This window comes from Protomyctophum bolini, assembly GCF_963924005.1.
Source record: "Protomyctophum bolini genome assembly, chromosome: 19".
In the NCBI taxonomy this organism is placed as follows: Eukaryota; Metazoa; Chordata; class Actinopteri; order Myctophiformes; family Myctophidae; genus Protomyctophum; species Protomyctophum bolini.
The window spans coordinates 31821318-31841129 of NC_137880.1; the positions used below are offsets into that span (position 1 = coordinate 31821318).

Genomic DNA, 19812 nt, shown 5'->3' on the forward strand with positions numbered 1-19812 from the left:
CCCGAGGGACGATTCTACGAATGCCTTTCTAAATCGTGACAGTTTTCTTAAAACCCTCATGTTTCTATACGTATAATATGTCATTGGTTCTCAAACTATTTCATGTGACACATTTTCTGAAATTTTCAAAAATAGCAGATCTACAATCTCTTGTAGGCCTATATCTGCTATTTTTCAATAGCTAAAGTATTAACATGATGCTTAAAACACCAAAAGGGGTTCCCGTCCTGAATGGGTGAAATGTGTACGTGTGCACCTGGACGGATGTGATTGTGCGTACGTGCGTGAGTGTGTGTGTGCGACGTCGCCGACGTGCGTGTGTGCATGTGTGTGTGCGTGTGTGAGAAGAAAATAAATAGTAATTTTGATTATTCTAAACAAAGCGAGAGAGAGAGAGAGAGACAGAGAGAGAGAGAGAGAGAGAGAAAACAGTTGTCCTCAAGGGAATCCAGCCACCCTGGGCATGGGTTTCCACTGGCAGCTATACTCGGTTGCCATGATGATTGACTTAAACACATAAATGATAGCCTTGCACTGTGTGTTTAGCACGATTTATAATGTTGCATTAAAATTATACTGTCCATGACTAGTTGACTGCTGCCTACAGCGCCGACTAGTGGCGCGCGATTGCGTGTGCGCGTGTGTTTGCGTGTGTGTGTGTTCGCGCTTGTGCATGTGTTTGCAAGACTCTGCCACGTTCTATTTTCATCTGTGATCCTGAGAACATGCTGGTGACAGGTGGCATGACGAGGATCTGAAAAGGCCCAGATTCCTGACATGTCTTCAGCAGCAACGTCACATCAAGACGAAGGATGACAGACATCTGGCCATTTGAACTGTACTCTCCAGGAATGACACACAGGGAGGGAGGGAGAGAGAGAGAGAGAGAGAGAGGGAGAGAGAGAGAGAGGGGGGGAAGAGAGAGAGAGGGGGGAAGAGAGAGAGAGAGAGAGAGAGAGGGGGGGGGGGGGGAAGAGAGAGAGAGAGAGAGAGGGACGAACGGACGGACAAACGTTTACAGACAGACAGACAGACAGACAGACAGACAGACAGACAGAGAACGAAAGTGAGAAAAAGCCAGAGCTACTGTAGGCTCCTTTGTTACTGTATAAGTACAAGTGACTGAATTCCCAAGGGCTCTATGCTAGGCCCCCTCCTGTTTCGGCTATGTTTACAGCAAAAATAGCTGATGTACATACTCACAAAGTGTCGCAGCACAATGAGTTGTGAGCTTGTAGATCAGCTATTTTCGCTGAAAGTTCTAGCTCCAGAATAGGGATGCCAGTGGTTGATCTGTCACAATGCCTCAGGGATGTCAGTCATCAGTCAATCGTCTTCTTTAACCGCAACCGTTCTGAGGCCAGCCATCCTGTCTATCCTGTACATCACAGATGTATTTGCACATGTGCAACTTAACTTGCACCTTTGCAATATAAGGGCATTTAGCCAAAGTCATACATTGGTACGCACACACTGTATACTATGCATCGTGAAAGGTTTCAAATGCCTCTGCACTGCAGCTTAAGAGGTGCACTACTGTCAAACACACCTGACCACCAACTAGATGACAGTCATGAAACCAAGCTGTCTCACATGGTAGCGTGCGCAGAGAGTCAGTATGTTGTATCAATGTGATTAGTCATCAATGTGTGGAGAGAGAGTCAGTTTGTTGTATCAATGTGAGGAGAGAGAGTCAGTTTGTTGTATCAATGTGATAGAGTCAGTTTGTTGTATCAATGTGAGGAGAGAGAGTCAGTTTGTTGTATCAATGTGATAGAGTCAGTTTGTTGTATCAATGTGAGGAGAGAGAGTCAGTTTGTTGTATCAATGTGAGGAGAGAGAGTCAGTTTGTTGTATCAATGTGAGGAGAGAGAGTCAGTTTGTTGTATCAATGTGATAGAGTCAGTTTGTTGTATCAATGTGAGGAGAGAGAGTCAGTTTGTTGTATCAATGTGAGGAGAGAGAGTCAGTTTGTTGTATCAATGTGAGGAGAGAGAGTCAGTTTGTTGTATCAATGTGATAGAGTCAGTTTGTTGTATCAATGTGAGGAGAGAGAGTCAGTTTGTTGTATCAATGTGATGAAGAGAGAGTCAGTTTGTTGTATCAATGAGGAGAGAGAGTCAGTTTGTTGTATCAATGAGGAGAGAGAGTCAGTTTGTTGTATCAATGAGGAGAGAGAGAGTCAGTTTGTTGTATCAATGAGGAGAGTCAGTTTGTTGTATCAATGAGGAGAGAGAGTCAGTTTGTTGTATCAATGAGGAGAGAGAGAGTCAGTTTGTTGTATCAATGAGGAGAGTCAGTTTGTTGTATCAATGAGGAGAGTCAGTTTGTTGTTTGTTGTCTGTGAAGAGAGAGTTAGTCAGTCAGTGTTGGTTCTCTACCAACACACGCTGCCACTGCACAATACGTACCAGATGGGAAACACAGCACAACACAATGGGCCTCTCTCTTTTTTCTATTTTTTTTTTTTACCAGTATATTACCATTTTGTGTAAAATGTTAAAAGATGCTGGAAGGCCTGGACAGAATCAGATTTAATGGATCAAACATGAATGTTTTCGCAGAGGGTCATGTACTGTCTCATTTGCAGCTATAATATTTTCCGTTCCATATATACAACAAAAGCCCTTTTTATAAACATTTCTTAGCCTTTTGATTTTGTATTTTTAATGATAGATTAATAGCAGTCATATGATCTCCTGCACGGTGTGAGCATATCAAGAGTCAGGTCTGTGCAATTTACACTGCAGGGCCACTCTGTGAAATACTGAGCGATAGTTACGGTCTGCGGCGTGTCAGAACAGGGTCCATGTGGGGTCACGGTTAAACACTCTGGACTCTGCAGTGCATTAGGGCAGTCTACACTCTAGACAGCAGTGGTTCCCACACTTCTTCATGTCAAGGACCCCCAAATTGACACTGAGAACCCCATGAGAGATACGATTTTTACGGCTCTATAGCAGTGATTCTCAACATGTTTAATTTCAAGGACCCCCAGTTTGACATGCATTAGTCTAGGGACCCCCATTTAATGGCATTTCTATCTCTGAGACCCCAATTTATGTTGTAAAATCAATGTTGATTTAACTCTGAGAGTGTACAAATGGAACCGTTAGGGTTCCATTTGTACACTCTCAGAGTTACAGACCCATATAGGGTCCATTTGGTTCCAAACTATCATTCAGCTGGGGACCCCCTGGAACTCACTCAAGGACCCCTGGGGGTCCCCGGACCCCATGTTGGGAACCACTGCTCTACAGCATACCAAGGTGCACACCCACCTACCTAGTTCTGTGGTCATGTGACATCCTCTGAGCCAATGAATCCTAGCGTCTCCAAACAGACCGTTGGCTCACACTTCCGCCTAAAAGTCTGTTCATCGGAAGCGGTGAAAATCGGCAGAAATTCTAATCGGATGTCCCGCCACCACCCAAAACTTCCGTTTCGCATTTTGCAGTGGCGTAAATAAGTCCTACTGCTACTTTCTTCTAGCTTGCTGCTAAGCAGAAATGGAAATTCCTTTATTTTTCATTAAAGATGTTTTGAACTATATTTTCGAACGGTAACGAGCGGGACTTTTAGGAGACTGTGTAGAGAGTCTGAATTGAGAGACAACATGAATTATAATCATTCATATACCAGAAGTGACCCAATTCTATTTAATGTGCCTGGTGTGAATGCACCTTAATATACTGATATGTGTCATTATTTAATTTTTTTACTTCCTGAGGAGTGTAGATGATCTAAAATAATAATAATAATAATTTTCTGGGAACCAAGTCTGTGACGAGAATCATATTTTAGAGCACATTTTTATGTTCACGTCCGTCTACTCTCCATGTGACCGATCTGACGTAACCTCGTTAAAGATTCTAGTTGAACCCGTTGAACGTCGAACGCCAAAAAAGGCCCTGAAACCATTTTCCAGTTGGTCCTCCTGTATACAGATAGAGGCTATATATACACACACTGAAATCCTCGGTGCTCGTTTACTTTCGAGACATGTACAAAATGGAAGCGACTGGACCCGTGGCGAGGTCTGCGTCTCTCAGAGTTACATTAGCACCCGGGGTTTCACCGTGTAGAGTTCACTGTACACTGTGTTCCGTTGGCGGGGAGGAAAGTGAGGCCAGGGGCACAGGTTTGACAGTCAACCATGTTGTATGAGTTCAGACCTGTCCTGTCTCTCTCCACTAGCCCTTTGTTCTCCCTGTTCCAACGGCCTTTCACTGTACATACAGTACCAGATACACACACATACTTCTGTTATACGCACACAGGGACATATAACATATACATAAAATACACACACACACATGTATACAGGCTACTGTCTGTACGTACAAATGTACTCGTATACGACGCACACACAGATGCTTCGACATACATACAAATGCTTCGAATATGCACACATGTACTGTATGTACAAAGACACACATTTACTGTAAATGTACACATAATCTACATGAACACAAAAGCACATGAATGCTCACACACGCACGCGCACACACACACACACACACACACACACACACACACACACACACACACACACACACACACACACACACACACACACACACACACACGTACAGTACAAATTCACACACATACTGTATATGCACACAGATAATTTATGCACAAATCCATCAATTACACACATCTGCTGTATAGGTACAAATACACACACGTACCCACACGAATACACATACGTCGTAAACACATAAACACAAAATACACATGCACACACACACACACACACACACACACACACACACACACACACACACACACACACAGACATGCTCCCTCGTGCACACGCAGCATGTCCAAATCCCATGGAGGGAGTCGGGTGAGATTCCTGCTGTCATTGTAAATAAATGACACCAGCAACATTGCAGATGGTTGCGATCAAAAATTCAAATGACAAGCGGGCTCCGCTTAGAGCCGTATCCCCTCTGTCTCAGCTGTGACTGCCAAGGAGCGCTGCAACAGCGCGCGTTGTGCAAGACCAGGGCTGTGTGTTTCATTATCTTATCACCGTTCAATCCGTAACAGGCTCCCCTCTTATCGTAAATTTTCCCAACCATCGTTCGAGAAAAGTGAGCGAAGCGCGGCCACGCCGTTGACAGTGAGCTGTCAGCTGAAGTGACGTCTGGAGATAAATCTGATCTGATCAGCAAATTTTAGAGGTCAGAAGAAGTAATAATAATTGTGTGGAATTTTATGGCGTTGCAAAAGCGAATTAAAGATGTGTTAGATGGATAAAATGTTGCGTGTGCGTGTGCGTGTGTATGGCTCGTTTAAAACACCAAGACAATAAAATGAGGAAAATCATAAAATCTTCCCTAGTCATCTCCTTTGAGATTACAATCTTGTCACCACAATGTGTGTGAATATTTACTGTGGCGTCTCACTGCGTTACGGTGAGTCTCCTTCTTGCGTTTGACAACCATATGGTGTGAATAAAGAACTAACCATTAGCAGCATCACCGGTAGCATGCCAATTCTGAGAGCAAACAGATAGCTCAAGGCAATTTCAATCGCCGATTCCAGGCAACTATTCTGGGAACCGTGTCTGATCGAACCTTGTATAAAGACGACTCATTTTAATGAAAAGATAAGGCCCTTTATAGATGCTTATCGTTGGTTGATCCCCGTTTAAATTTAGCCATGTCGTATGATCGCCTGTGCTGTAGCCTAGATATTTTTTTGTTGTGGATTCGCCCTCGAGCTCCAGTGGTTGAAAGAGCAATAAACAGAACGAAAACGAATATACCAGCACAAATCAAATGTTTAGATCTTTGCTTTTCAATGCTTTTTGCAAACAGCCTCTTAAACGGCAGATAATCTGCCACTGAGTCAAATCCTTAAATTCATGTTAGAACAGCAGGGTCCTTGGCTGTTCACATGCAGCACACACTCAGTTCCAGCATGCAGGGCCCATAAAGAGTAAGACGATATAGGCCTACTATCTGACTGGTGGACACCATGCATAGGAAGCTAACATGCTATTTCCATGTACAGTATGTGGGTTTAACTGGTGGCCTTGATATTTACAAATTAAGCTTAAAACTTGCGTTTCATGTGCGTCTGTGCACGCGGGGGCGTGTGTGTGTGTGTGTGTGTGTGTTGAGTGTGCGTGTTACCGACATGCACGCAAATACAGATGCATTGCATCGGCACATGCCTATGCCTGCTATACCCACTTGTACGCGAGAGTACAGTGTGTGCATTTATGACCTGTTTTTATGAGTTCGGATGCCCCTCTCGATACCTCGAGACTTGCAGTACAGCCTGTCCAGAAATATGCTGATATTCTGGTTCTCTCCTCCTGCAAGTGGAGCATGACCTATAGGGCCTGCACCACCGCAGGGCTCAGCGCTCTGCTCACTGAAGACACCCGCCGTCTACCGTACTGTGAGCACAACGCTGGTGGTGGCCTGCGGAAAGTGGCACTCTTATTGTTAACACCATTAGATATAGCGTGTGTGTGTGTGTGTGTGTGTGTGTGTGTGTGTGTGTGTGTGTGTGTGTGTGCGTGTGACTGTGTGTGTGGCTATGGCTGTAATTGACAGCTTATACCAACTCCCACGGGTCTAAAATATTTCCACAACCACCTGGGGCAGCGGGTAACAACAGAGAATTCTAAAATGTCAGACCGACAAAAAAAGAAAAACACCACATCGGTGCATAAACAGGGACAGTCCAGTCCAGTTTTTCTCGATTCCTGAAATATTCTCAATGATAGGCCATGTTCTTGTCTCTCTCTATCTCTGTTTCCTTCTTTCTCTCTCTCTCTCTCTCTCTCTCTCTCACCCACACACACACACACACACACACACACACACACACACGCACGCACACACACGCACACACACGCACACAACACACACACACACACTGCACACGGACACAAACACGGACACAAACACACACACTCCTCTCTCGCTCTTTCTGGGAACTGTCTGATTATACTGTACATTTAGGTCTTCATCCTTGTTGACTCAGTCAAATGACGGTCGGTTGGTTTGGTTTTTCGCCCTGCGGTCCTTATATCCTCCAGCCCCATGGTGTCATCCTGGTCCTCTGCAGTCCCACACCCAGCTTAAGGAAATAGCCTGGAGGGACGTGTGCGACCTCATGACACGGCATGGCAGCTAACACACTGGCGCGTTTCATATACCGTACTGTAGTGTAGCCCATGTGTGCGTATGTGCTTATTGAGATGTCCTGTGTATATACAAGTCAAACATGTAGGTGCAGTATTGCAGTGCAAGCAGAGCGAAAGGTGTGGACACGGGCGCACGCACGTACACATCTATGCACGCACACACCACACAGACATACACACACACACACACACACACACACACACACACACACGTATACACACACACACGGACACACACACGGACACACACACACACACACACGGACACACACAGACGTACACATACAGACATACTCAGAGAACAATGGACTACAGTGACAAAAGCACAGGAGCAGGCATGTCTACACACGAACACCAACGCGCACGTGCGTCGTGCTCGCTTACATACAATATACCTGCATTTACCTGGTCTATTCAAGGTCTGCCGTGCATTTGTGTTGCACTTGACCACACTGGCACGTTGAACGTATAAGTAGAAACGGAGTGTCCAGTCAGTCTGCGATCTTGTCCATGAACTGTTAGTTCATGTATGTGTTCTGTCAGTCCTTTCCACCTACCGTGCCCCCCGTCCCCTCCCCTCCCCCTTTCTTAGTCCTCCTTTTCTTTTCTATATGGAAAACGATACGGTGGGACCTATCCCCCTAAAACGAATTTCAACCACTCTTTTACTTTGTAAAGTCTGTCTCACTGATATGTGGCAATAATGAAGCAGTCCTGAGTCCAGCTGTCCTCAGATCAGTAAGAAAATGAAAAAAAGCAGCAACACAGTGTCATGTGAAAGTACAGGTGGTACAAGCCTCCCCCCTGATGCTGCAGACCTTTGCACATGTCACCGCACTCTCGCTGGGTGGGTAGTCTAGATGTCTTCATTTATTCACACGCTCACCAGGGTCAAGTTGAATGTTAGCCCTGTGTGAGCCCCCCCCCCCCCCCTCTCTGACATCTTCATGCCTGGTGCACGAACAGTACAATACCACCGGCTTCATTTATTCATTTGTGACTCTGAGACCAATAACTAATAACCCATTTTGACCTGAGATCAGATTCTTCTACATCCTGACAGTTTTCTGAAAAAGCTATGTTTCTATGTCAGTCGTTCTTTGATTTTACAAAAATAGCAGACCTACAAGCTCGTAGCGCGCTATGAGCTTGTAGATCTGATATTTTTCAATAGCTAAAGCATAACATAATGCTAACACCAAAAGGGGATAATACACTAATAAATACAACCAAAACATATTTGGTTACATGTTGTGTAATATTACGCTCGGAGACAAATTCACACCAAGGATTTTTACAGGTGTATATCCTATGGTTGTCATAAATGTGGAGGTACAGGAAGGCTCGTTAAGAAAAGGCTCGTATAAAGAAGAAGCCTCAGAGAGCAGGGTGTGTTGCTGGAGGAGTTCAACCGCACTTGAACGCAGCCTCAGCGCCAGCTTGTCCGTCAAGCAGCACCAGTTATTCCCGAGCTCTCTCTCTCTCTCTCTCTCTCTCTCTAACTGACCATGTGTCCAATATTAGTGAATTGTGTTTGACAGCGGTGTAAGAGTTGTGACATCTTTCCGTGCCATTGAATCAATTATGAAAATTATTCAGTTCAGTGGGCCTGTTATTAATTTCTGGGATAATTATGGAAAAGCAGAAATGGGATGTCAAACAAAGTGACCCATACGAGGCCCTGAGGGGAGCAGTCAAATATTTAACAGCGAATCCATTGCCAGCCACCAAAGGCACTTAAGACCATTTCGTTATAATTATTTCTCTCAATATATATAGGTAAATGTTAAACACACGCGCACACACACACACACACACACACACACACACACACACACACACACACACACACACACACACACACACACGCGCACACACACACGCACACACACACACACAACACACACAAACACCTGCAGGCCAAACTCCAGCCCTGCAGCTCATGGAAATCGACTGTACCTGTATAAATACAGCATGATTAATGATTGAACTGTATGCTACAACTAGGCCATGCTGTAATTAACTAGTCTATACCTGAAGGGAAGTGTGACAGGGGAGGAAATAAATCTAGATGATCAATATTCGTTATATCAACAAGGAAATCCCTTGAATATATATAGGTTGCACTTATAGGCTATAAGGCTATTATGAAATTAGAGTAAAACGTCTTATGTTTATTTCAGAATTGTGAGCCTATTTGCGCCTCCTTATATTTGACATTGAAAACAGACAATTACACAAAAATAAGCAGAATGACACACAAAGTGAACTGGCTAAATGATTAATCTAAATGCTAAACGGTGTTGGGTGGGACGGAATGTGCCTAACCCTTCTCAACACAAAACAGATTGGCGAGAGATTACATCATGAACTTCTGCAATGAATTAGCCAGATTAGGCCACTATGAAATTGGATTTAGGCAAGGCAGAGCGCTGGGAGATGAAGGCTAGATTGATATAATTGATTTAAAATTGGATTATGCGACTTTTTTAATCATGTGCCCGAAATTTCTTGGCCCAAATCTAATCTATACAATTTCATCAGAAAATGTGGTCTCGCGGCTTCGACATGCCTCAGTCCAAGTTGTGACCCTGTACGCCTTGCAAAAATTACATTAATGACGGTTTAGATTGTTGCTAATAGGCTAGGCCTAGGCTACATCTTGTTTAATTTGTTTCTCTCTATCGCTCTTCTCTTTTACAATTAGGCTACAAACGCAAATCGAGTTGGTGAAGCAGCATGCACGTATAGTCTGTCTCCAAATTATTAGTTTACGTGGAGACGACAGAATGACAATATTAATTGTAGAACTGTGTTCGTGTGTTCGTGTGTGTGTGTGTGTGTGTGTGCGTGCGTGCGTGCGTGCGTGCGTGGCTGCTGTTTGTGGTTATTGATTGTCAATTAAAATAATTTATAGATTAGGTACAAAGACAAAAGAGACAAAATATTTTGAAAACGTCTGAGCCTTGAATTCAATTATCCGCTGACAAAAAGCAATGGGAAACCAATAGACAACATTTAGCCTGACCCTAGTCTACCACATGTTGCCGTCATGAAAATAAGTTTTGTTGGATGAAATACGCTTGTAACACACACACACACACACACACACACACACACACACACACACACACACTCAGACCCACTTATCTAGAGATAATATCATCCCTCTCAATCACGCTGCAGGTAGGCTACTCGTGAAAAGACAACCGTCGTGCATGGCGATTTTTAAAGTATACGATGAGCTATTAATTCCACATCGATTTAAAACAAGAATGGCAAATAAACAATAATCTGATATACATTGATTTGTTTGTGTAGTTGTTCCAATTTTCTTCAGCCTATATTTGTCTTAATTTTCTCTACCATGCAAACTTTTAGTTTTTAACTTTTCATATGATGTTTGTTTACCTCATTTATAATTAACAGGCTGCTAGTGCTATTGTTATAATTTACAATCAGAAGCCAAGGTAATTTGGAATGCAAACGAGCATCACAAGTTGATTCTATGTTAAACAACACTATTTGTAATCAATTTATGGTCTAGTAGGCTAAAGAAAAATTGAACCAGGGGAGGAAAGCTCATTATTGTTTAACCAATTAAGCCACAATTCTCTTTACGACCAATAACTGAAATAGCCAAATTAGCCAATGTCCATAAGCTCAAGGGAGTTGTTGAGTTCATTATATCTGCTAGTTTGTGCATGTGTGATTTGAACATTTTTGGGGAAATGTAATCAATTTGGGAAAAATGATTGGACATTTTGACAAATGCATCCAAAATATAGGCTTAATGTGGTTAAAGTGATAAATAGCCTCAACAAACAGAGAAGTGACTGATTATAAAGTGATATATTCTAAAGGCTACTCACGTCGTATTGTTTCCCTGTGCGTCAACGATAAGTGCTGCGGGTTCACCTGCTTGCGACGGGACATGGTCCCAGAATTTACTCTGGCATTGCCCGGTGAACGGCACTTGGAGTCAGCTTGCACCGTGGTGTCGGTCCTGGATGCTTCCCTCGGCTGACCAACTTTTTTTTTCTCCCACCCTAAAATCCCTCGCTTTGCCAATTCGGAGCACTTCTTTGAGTCGCAGTCAGTCGGGATCGATGATCGATGCTGAGGATGATATGTATGATGCGCGATCGGGTCGGTCGGCGTGTGGTGGTGTGCCCGTGTGCCGTGCCTCTGGAAGGTCAAAGCCACGGCCAGTCCAGACGATGACCCCGCGATGTCCGAGAGACTATATTTGCTGCAGGTGTAGTATAGTCTAGCGGCAACACCTGGATCGATGAAGGTCAGCGCGGCGGGGCTCAGTAATCAATACAAGTGTAAAGTGGTGTGTGAAGTGAACAGGTAGCCTAGGCTGCATCGTCTCAGAATGCTGCGCTTTCTTTCTTCTCCCGGAGGAAACAATCCTGAGAGGGTTGCCGGGTTGCCCACCCCTGTAGCGACCAGACCACCACGGCGGTGAGTCGGTGACAGAGGCACGGTAAAGCCCGCTTGATGATGGGGGTATATAGGCCGGTCTACCTGCCTCCTATAGCGCTGCTTGCTTGCTTGCTGTTTTCCTTTTCCTGTTTTTTCCCCATAAAATGTAAATCGTCTGCACGTGAGGCGGTTTGTTGTTTATTCTCTCTCTCACTGACTCTCACACACGCAACAAAAAAAAATCCCTACAGTCCTTCGAATTCAGGCGTGCGCGAATAAGATGACCATTTGGCACCGCTCAGTCCTCCTCCTCCTCGCGCGTTTTGGCATTGGCACGCCGAATGGCAACTTGGCTCTGGAGGCGGTAGCCTTGTTGAGAGAGAGAGAGAGAGAGAGAGAGAGAGAGAGAGAGAGAGAGAGAGAGAGAGAGAGAGAGAGGTGGAGAGAGAGAGAGAGAGAGAGACGTGAAGACAACAGAACAGACAAGCAGACACCTCCTCCTCATCCAACAAGCCGAGGAGGTCCAATGCTTCCTATAATGTCGAGGCTACTTTCTTGTCTCGCGGCGAGGGGGCTCTGTTCGGGAGGACCCCCCAAACAATGTGTCAGTGTGTGTGTGTGTGTGTGTGTGTGTGTGTGTGCGCGCGCGCGCGTGTGTGATGATCGCCTCCGTGGAACGGGATATAGGATTCAAGTTCAAGTATACGTTCGTGACGTTGCGTCCACGCCGCGAGAGGAGGGGGGGGGGCGAGAGAGACATCATCAGACATTTCAAGGCATGTGTGTGTGTGTGTGTGTGTGTGTGTGTGTGTGTGTGGTGGGGTGGGGTGGGGGGGCATTGGTGGCTCAATGCGACCACCGTCACCACTCACCGCAACGTCTCAGTTTCGGTTCCCATGGCATACATACACACCTGTGCGTGTGTGTGTGTGTGTGTGTGTGTGTGTGTGTGTGTGTGTGTGTGTGTGTGTGTGTGTTATTTGTTTGTCACCTGTCGCCATTTGTAACTCTGACACACTTCTGTTTACTTGTCTTTCCAGCGGGCTAAAGCAGTAGTTGACTGATTGATTGATTGATTGATTGATTGATTGAGTGATTGATTGATTGATTGATTGAAAGATGCAGCCTATATTAACAATATGAATAGGTACATGTCAATAGAACTATTGTCTTTAAAAAAGAACACACACACACACACGCGCATCTGAAAGCTTGGCTCGATCACCGCGGTGAGTTCCCCCATCGCTAAGTGCGCGCGCGTGCAGCGCTCGTTTATTCTAATGAAAATAAAGTGATATAAATGTATAGGCTTAAAAACCCCGCGTGACTACTACACTATACTATACAGGCATATTCCGTAGACAATGTCGAGGTGAATTCGTATAGCTTGTGTTGATGCCGACGCACCGTTTATGCACAGGTCAACTCAACTGGTCAAGACGCATTTGTGTTATTAATTAGCCTATTGTGCAACGTTATTTTAAATAGATAAAATACCAAGCCAAAAATGTGTTGATTTGCTGCTTGCATATGCTATCTCTGGCAGGGTGGTGGAGGTAACCAGGAGGTTGGTTGTTTTAAATAAGCTAATAGGTAATAAAACAAACTAAAATGAATTAGTTATGTTCTATATTACACAAAGCATGCAGTATAGGCTACTGTAGAATCATGCTTTAATTCACCCAGGTATCACAAAGTCAGATTAATGCATTAAACTATAGGCTATCTTAACTTCAACAAATAAAGTATTTTTGAAATGGTCCCTGTCAGCGAATTCATGGAGAAAAAAAATTACCATTGCGCATAATTCGTAAATTAAAGGCAACCCGAATTTTCCCCATTTTACTGAATGTTTTATTAAGGTGACACTGGCTGGGCATTACTTTTTTTCTTGTGGCGACTGTGAGGCAACAGCACCCTCTGTTGGCACGCAAAGGACATATAATGTGCATTGGAGATGGGACTATAGTGGGACCTGCAAATAACATGAACAATGAATTCCTTGCGCACACACACACACACACACACACACACACACACACACACACACACACACACACACACACACACACACACACACATATATATACTAGGCTCTTTGAATATGTTTTTCTCATAGCCTGTATCTGCCAAAGCTTAATATAATAATTAGAGCACACTCAGGATTCTACAACACCGATCAAAGTGCCTCCTTCAACAACAGAACACCAGATCCACTCATTGACAATTAATACTAGCACTAATGGCTAAATATGGCACACATTATTCATTGCATTCGTTTAGATCAACGCGTGCCCTTAACTGACAAATGCCTCATGGACAAGTGCCTCATGTTTATGCCTAATTTATGATCGTAACAGTCAGTGTCCCACACTGAAAATAAAATGGTAAATGGTGCATTTTATAGGCTCTTTACATAGATTGTGCATAGATTACATTCACCCATTCACACACACACACACACACACACACACACACACACACACACACACACACACACCGATTGCAGCGGAAGCCATGCAAGGTACCAACCAGCACATAGGGAGAAATTTGGGGTTCAGTGTCTTGCCCAAGGACACTTCGACATGTAGACAGGAGGAGCCGGGATTCGAACCGCCGACCCATGGATCATTGGACGACCTGCTCTACCTCTTGAGCCACAGTCGCCCGTGGCAACCTACAAGCCTCCAATGCATCCCACATGCTGTGCATGAGCTTGTAGATCGGCAATTTGTGGCACAGGACGCCCTCGCACGACGCAAGTATAAATCAGGCTTCATGCTGATGTGAGACATCACCTCTGCCCCACTTGGCAGAGATTGAATTTTCCTATTAGAGCATACACCGTTCCACACAACTGAATGTTGCACTGCCACTCTCCCATTTGACTGAAATACACTGGGTGGTAAAAAACTAAACCCTAATAACCCTGGTTTAATGTCGATACTATTTCCTCTGGATAGGCAGAGAAGTACTGCGTAGCCATGGCCATACAGTTTAGAGATTCCATTAATAAAATATGTTGGGCAATTTTAAGAGCATTAGAAGTTTGATTGCTTCGGGGCAAGCCTGGGGGACTTTCAGGACAGTAATTATTTATATAAATGAAATGTCATCTCAGCTCTGGCTCAACCAGACCTAACCTCGGCAGACTCGGGCATGGAAACAGTACAGCAACAACAGCTATCTCGCAGACAACAAAAGTATGTTGTCAAGCATATTGCTTTGACTGGGGCACATAAATTCCACATGTGATATAACATGAAATGTCTTTTTTTCTTGTATCAGGGACCACGGGGGCCACCAGCATCACAGAACCACTCAATGCCGTGAGGAAAACATTAGCCCAAGTCAACACACGCACGCACGCATGCACGCGCGCACACACACACACACACACACACACACACACACACACACACACACACACACACACATACATATGCACACGCGCACACACACACTCACTGTCCCCTGGCTCCAAGCAGCTCCTTGATCCTGGCTCTAGGGCTCCTCAATAATACATCAATGTCTCCATTATAGCTTGTGCCTCTTGGCTCGGGGCAAAGGCAGTCTCTGTCGGGTAGCATGGCCCAACATAATGTCACAAATACCACGCAGGTTGTGGACACAGGAAATGTTTTAAGTCCAAATTTGCCTCCAAGGAGACATGACATTGTGCTTTAAGAGCCATATCTGTATAGAATAAAACACCAACACAAGGAGTGAACATCCGCTGAGATGAAAGTTATGTCTGACCAGAAAGAAACTAAAGTGCTTAAGCACTTACGCCCTATTTTATGCTTTGTCGTACGATGGCTTCTGCACACAGCGAAAATAGCCGAACAACGTTGAGCTTGTAGATTGGCTATGTTTGCTATATTTTGGAACAGTTGACATACCCAAAATAGGGAGCCAGGTTGAAAGTACATATGTCCATAAGAAATTCAAATGTAAAATGCAAAAACATAATCAAAATCAATGCTTTGTGTTTACCCAAATCAACTTGTACAAGCTCGCAATGTGTCACAACAACACATAAGCTTGTAGATTGTTGTGTTATTTTTCTATTTTATATATATATATTTATTGACATACCCAAAATAGGGACGCACAGTTGAAAAGTGGTTAATACATTTCTGTTGAATTTGATTATCAGGACAATCCACAAGGTGAAGAGTACAAACACATCAAAGCAGCCATTTTGATGTGTTGATAAAGACAATGAAAGGTCCACTCCAGGACACCTCATGGTAATATGAATATTGCCCTGGGATTTGCTTATATAGTCAGTGTTTCATTATGCAATGTTTAATATTAATAAAGTACGTACAAGTATATATTATTTATAAGCTGATTTACTGTGGCGACTGTGTGTGCATGTGTGTGTGCGTGCATGTACGTGTGTGGTGTGTAATGTATGTAGTGTAGTGTAGACTTGAGTGATTGAGATGCTCCCTTGCTATGGGCAACATGGCAAGGCTCTTACTTTCCTATGGCAAACATGCTGACAATTTCTTCCACAGTTAAAAGGATTTGTCCGAGCATGGCTTAATGTATAATGCATGCACGTTCCAAATTGTATTTGGATTTGATGACTGATGCAGTCTAGTCTTTTCTCTGAGGTGAAACTGACAGAGAGATGGGGAACCTACAACTTTGATAGCAATGTTTGTGATCAGTCAATGTTTGTCACACAGTGTTTACTTCTTGTTTGTATCATCCCTCCATATCTTCCCATCTCTAAATAGGCTTTCTCACATCAACCTGAAGACTCAAATACAATAGTGTCCCTATACTGGTGCGAACATTTGTCAAAAACAGCAGCTCTGCAAACTCACAATGAAGTCGGATTTAAAATAATGCACCTGGTCTGACAAGTGACAACATAAAGTATATTCAGTCAAGAAAGAGGACTTTGGTCGGGTGGCTCAGGGGTAGAAGAGTGGCTGGATGATAACCTGGAAGGTTGCCAGTTCGAACCCGGGCTCCTCCTTAGTGTCGAAGTGTCCTTGAGCAAGACACTGAACCCCTAATTGCTCCTGATGTGCTGGTTGGTGCCTTGCATGGTTTCCGCCGCCATCGGTGTATGAATGGGTGAATGTAATGTTAGTTAGTTAGTTAATGCACAATCTATGTAAAGCGGCTTGGATAAAGGTGCAATATAAATGCACCGTTTACCATTTATTGGTTGCTACAGACTAGTGACTAGAAAAAAGCATCACAACAAGGACATTCACTACAAATGCAGCTTCTGATAAAATAGCTGATATAGAGCGGGACTGCAACTGGCCAGTGGCCAATCAAATATTGTATCTTAATGGATTCAAGCAGACATCAAGCCCTTGTTCTGCTTTTGTAAAAGGAGGAATTCGGAGGCTCTGAGTCTGCGTTTATGCTGTTACAAATTAAGTTGTGGCAGGAGGGAGGAATGTGACTGGCAATTTTGGAGTTACATCAAATACGTATATGTATATATGTTTAAAAACACTGAATATTGTAAAATATCTGGATGAGCATTGCGCTGTACATTTTCCAACAATGACATTACAAACAAGATGGTCTCCAAAGCATCATGTGAACACTACAGTCTTTGCAAACACCATCACTATTGGCAATAAACAAATTAACCAAACTATCTAAAACGTCTGCCTTTTTATTAAAGGAGAGTAACCAGAGAATGATAATGCATGCCGATTTCTTGCCTTAACCAGGTCACTTGCAATATTCAGGTTTCTTCTTGTGTGCATGACCACATACTGTCACAATAGGCAAATGATTGTCTACACCCTCCCCTGGCAGCAACAGAACCGCATTGCACATGGGAACCTGGCAATGGTACTATTCTGAGAAGATGAAAACGATTACAAGTTCTTAAAAATGACAAAAAAATGTATATTTATTCTTTGCGCTTGAGTCAGATGAACAGAGTTACAGTAAGTCTACAATAGTGTGTGTTTGCTGCACAGATGTTTCATGATGGTTTAGAGATAGTGTGATTTAGTGTGATTTAATTACCTCCAAATGGCTGTTCAAAATGCCAGGAAAACCCTGCATATTTATGTCTGTTTTGAAGATTGGACACTTTTTAATGCAATTATTATATTGTTTTATTATACGACTTGTTTCCAAGTATAGACAGAAGTTGATAAGATTCTTTTCAAATTATGGTTGCAAGAACTTGGATTTAGGTTATTTCTAATAATCTTTAGATTGCCTTCGTGAGTCATTAATGTATACATGAGCATTGCATTGCTGGAATTTGGCGGAAGTAGAGGGATTTTGACGGAAGTACCGCTCAAGGAAATTACGTCGACGCTTCGCGAATCTGTTTACATTCTCCGTGTATGAAGCAAGTGTTGTGATTGTATCTGATGGATGTTCTGGCCCGACACTTATGCAATCTCTGACTTATGGTTGTGACCAGGCTTTTCACTTGGCAGATAAGTCAGGCTGGGAAAAAGGCTAACATGAGCCTCATTGTGCCCGCCTACTAATAGGCCGCTTGACCTTTTGGTCTATAACACTTGAACTGTACCTGCTCTGACTGAGTCAGGCTGACTCTGCCACTGCCTCCAAATAATGCAGGCACCAGAAAGGTATTTGGATAGAGTATGTATGAGGTGAAAATACAGTACCCTATAATCTGTCAAGCGGTGGACCATATGAAATATCAATGATAAGACTTTCAAAGAGCTTTTCATTCAGTCATATTGAGTCGTTTGTTCTGTTTGGGTTGTTTGCGCGTCTTTTGAGGTGTCCTTTGTTGAACACAACTTGTCATGTTTGTACCTTGTGACCATTTCAAAGGCTTTGACAGTGATTACTGTAGATAAGAATCATCAAATATCTCACAATTTATCTGTCACGGAGGGATGAGAAGATATCCCATTTCTCTCTCTCTCTCTCTCTCTCTCTCTCTCTATGTAGCTGTATGACTGCAGAAGATTTATCATGCTCAGTCTCTTGCTATGTGGGATTGAACTAATTATGTTGTGCCTAAATGTAAATATGATTTATCAGTGTATTATTTTGCAGTCAACACACACAAAAATGCAACAAACAGTAATGGGAGGGCAATTGATGGAATGCAATGTGTGTTGTGAGCTCTATTTTGATAAATGTTGACTAATTCACTATCAAAAGCAGAGCCATGGATTCCCCCCCTCATCCCCCCAGCATTTTGAACCCACAAGTTAAAAGTAATTAGCGTCATGCTTGGTAGGAGGCAGTGGCTCAGGGGTAGAGTGTGACCGGAGTTCGAACCCCAAATTCCAATACCCAAAATCTCTGCCACTCGCTCACTCACACTCGATGACTCCAGCATGGCAGTGCAATGGTGAAATATGTGACCTGTCGAAATATGGGTGAAATATGTGACCATCTTGCGGAAGTTGTGGACAGTGGACTTCACACAACTTAAATGGAAGTCTCTAAATATGTAGCCTGAAGACCGCTTATAGTTGAACTCTGCTAATAAACAAACTGCAACGATTTACAATTCGGACACTGACATTATGTGATTGTCTATACACGAATGTCCCATATTTCAGCAGGTCATCGATTTCACCGTAACACCACCATGCTGGACTGTGAGTGATTTTGGGTTTGGCTTTATAGTCTTATAGTGTCCTTGAGCACGACACTGAACCCCTAATTGCTGTGCAGGTTGGTGCCTTGCATGGTTTCCTCCGGCATCGGTGTGTACTGTGAATGTGTGTGTGAATGGGTGAATGTAATGAACAATCTCTGTAAAGCGCCTTGGATGAAGGCGCTATATAAATGCACCATTTACCATTTTGGTACAGACATGCTCAGAGCAAGTTCTGTCTGTCAGAGAACTCAATGCTGTTGCTGCTGGCCGACCCATTGGTCGGTCTCAGCTCCATGTTTCTATTCCAATCACATACTCACGTCATAATAATAGAACACCCTATTTAAATGGGGAAGTTGCATTGCTCATTCCTTGCTTGCCTTTTGCTGCTGACGCTTCTGCTGCTGCTGCTTTAACCCTGCAATACCCACCGTTTGGGATCATTAGAATGTCTAGAACATGTACATTTATTATTGTGAAATATATCGCCCGAATGTAAATTATTAATTTATTATTATTATTTTAATAACTATTATAAATGTGCATAACATTTACATAAAACTATATTTTTTTTTAAACATAATTTCCTCTGCAAAGTCCTAGTAGTACAGGG

The 19812-nt window shown here is 43.3% G+C and overlaps 1 protein-coding gene across 1 annotated transcript in view; it reads right to left on the reverse strand.

The window, feature by feature from the left end:
• bcl11bb (BCL11 transcription factor B b) overlaps positions 1-11928 on the reverse strand; it is a 48822-nt gene extending 36894 nt beyond the window's left edge. Inside the window, exon 1 of the mRNA XM_080790315.1 lies at positions 11047-11928. Within this exon, the coding sequence (XP_080646441.1) occupies positions 11047-11110 (64 nt within the window). The 5' untranslated portion in view covers positions 11111-11928. The remainder of the gene's footprint in view (positions 1-11046) is intronic.
• Positions 11929-19812: the final 7884 nt, after the last annotated feature.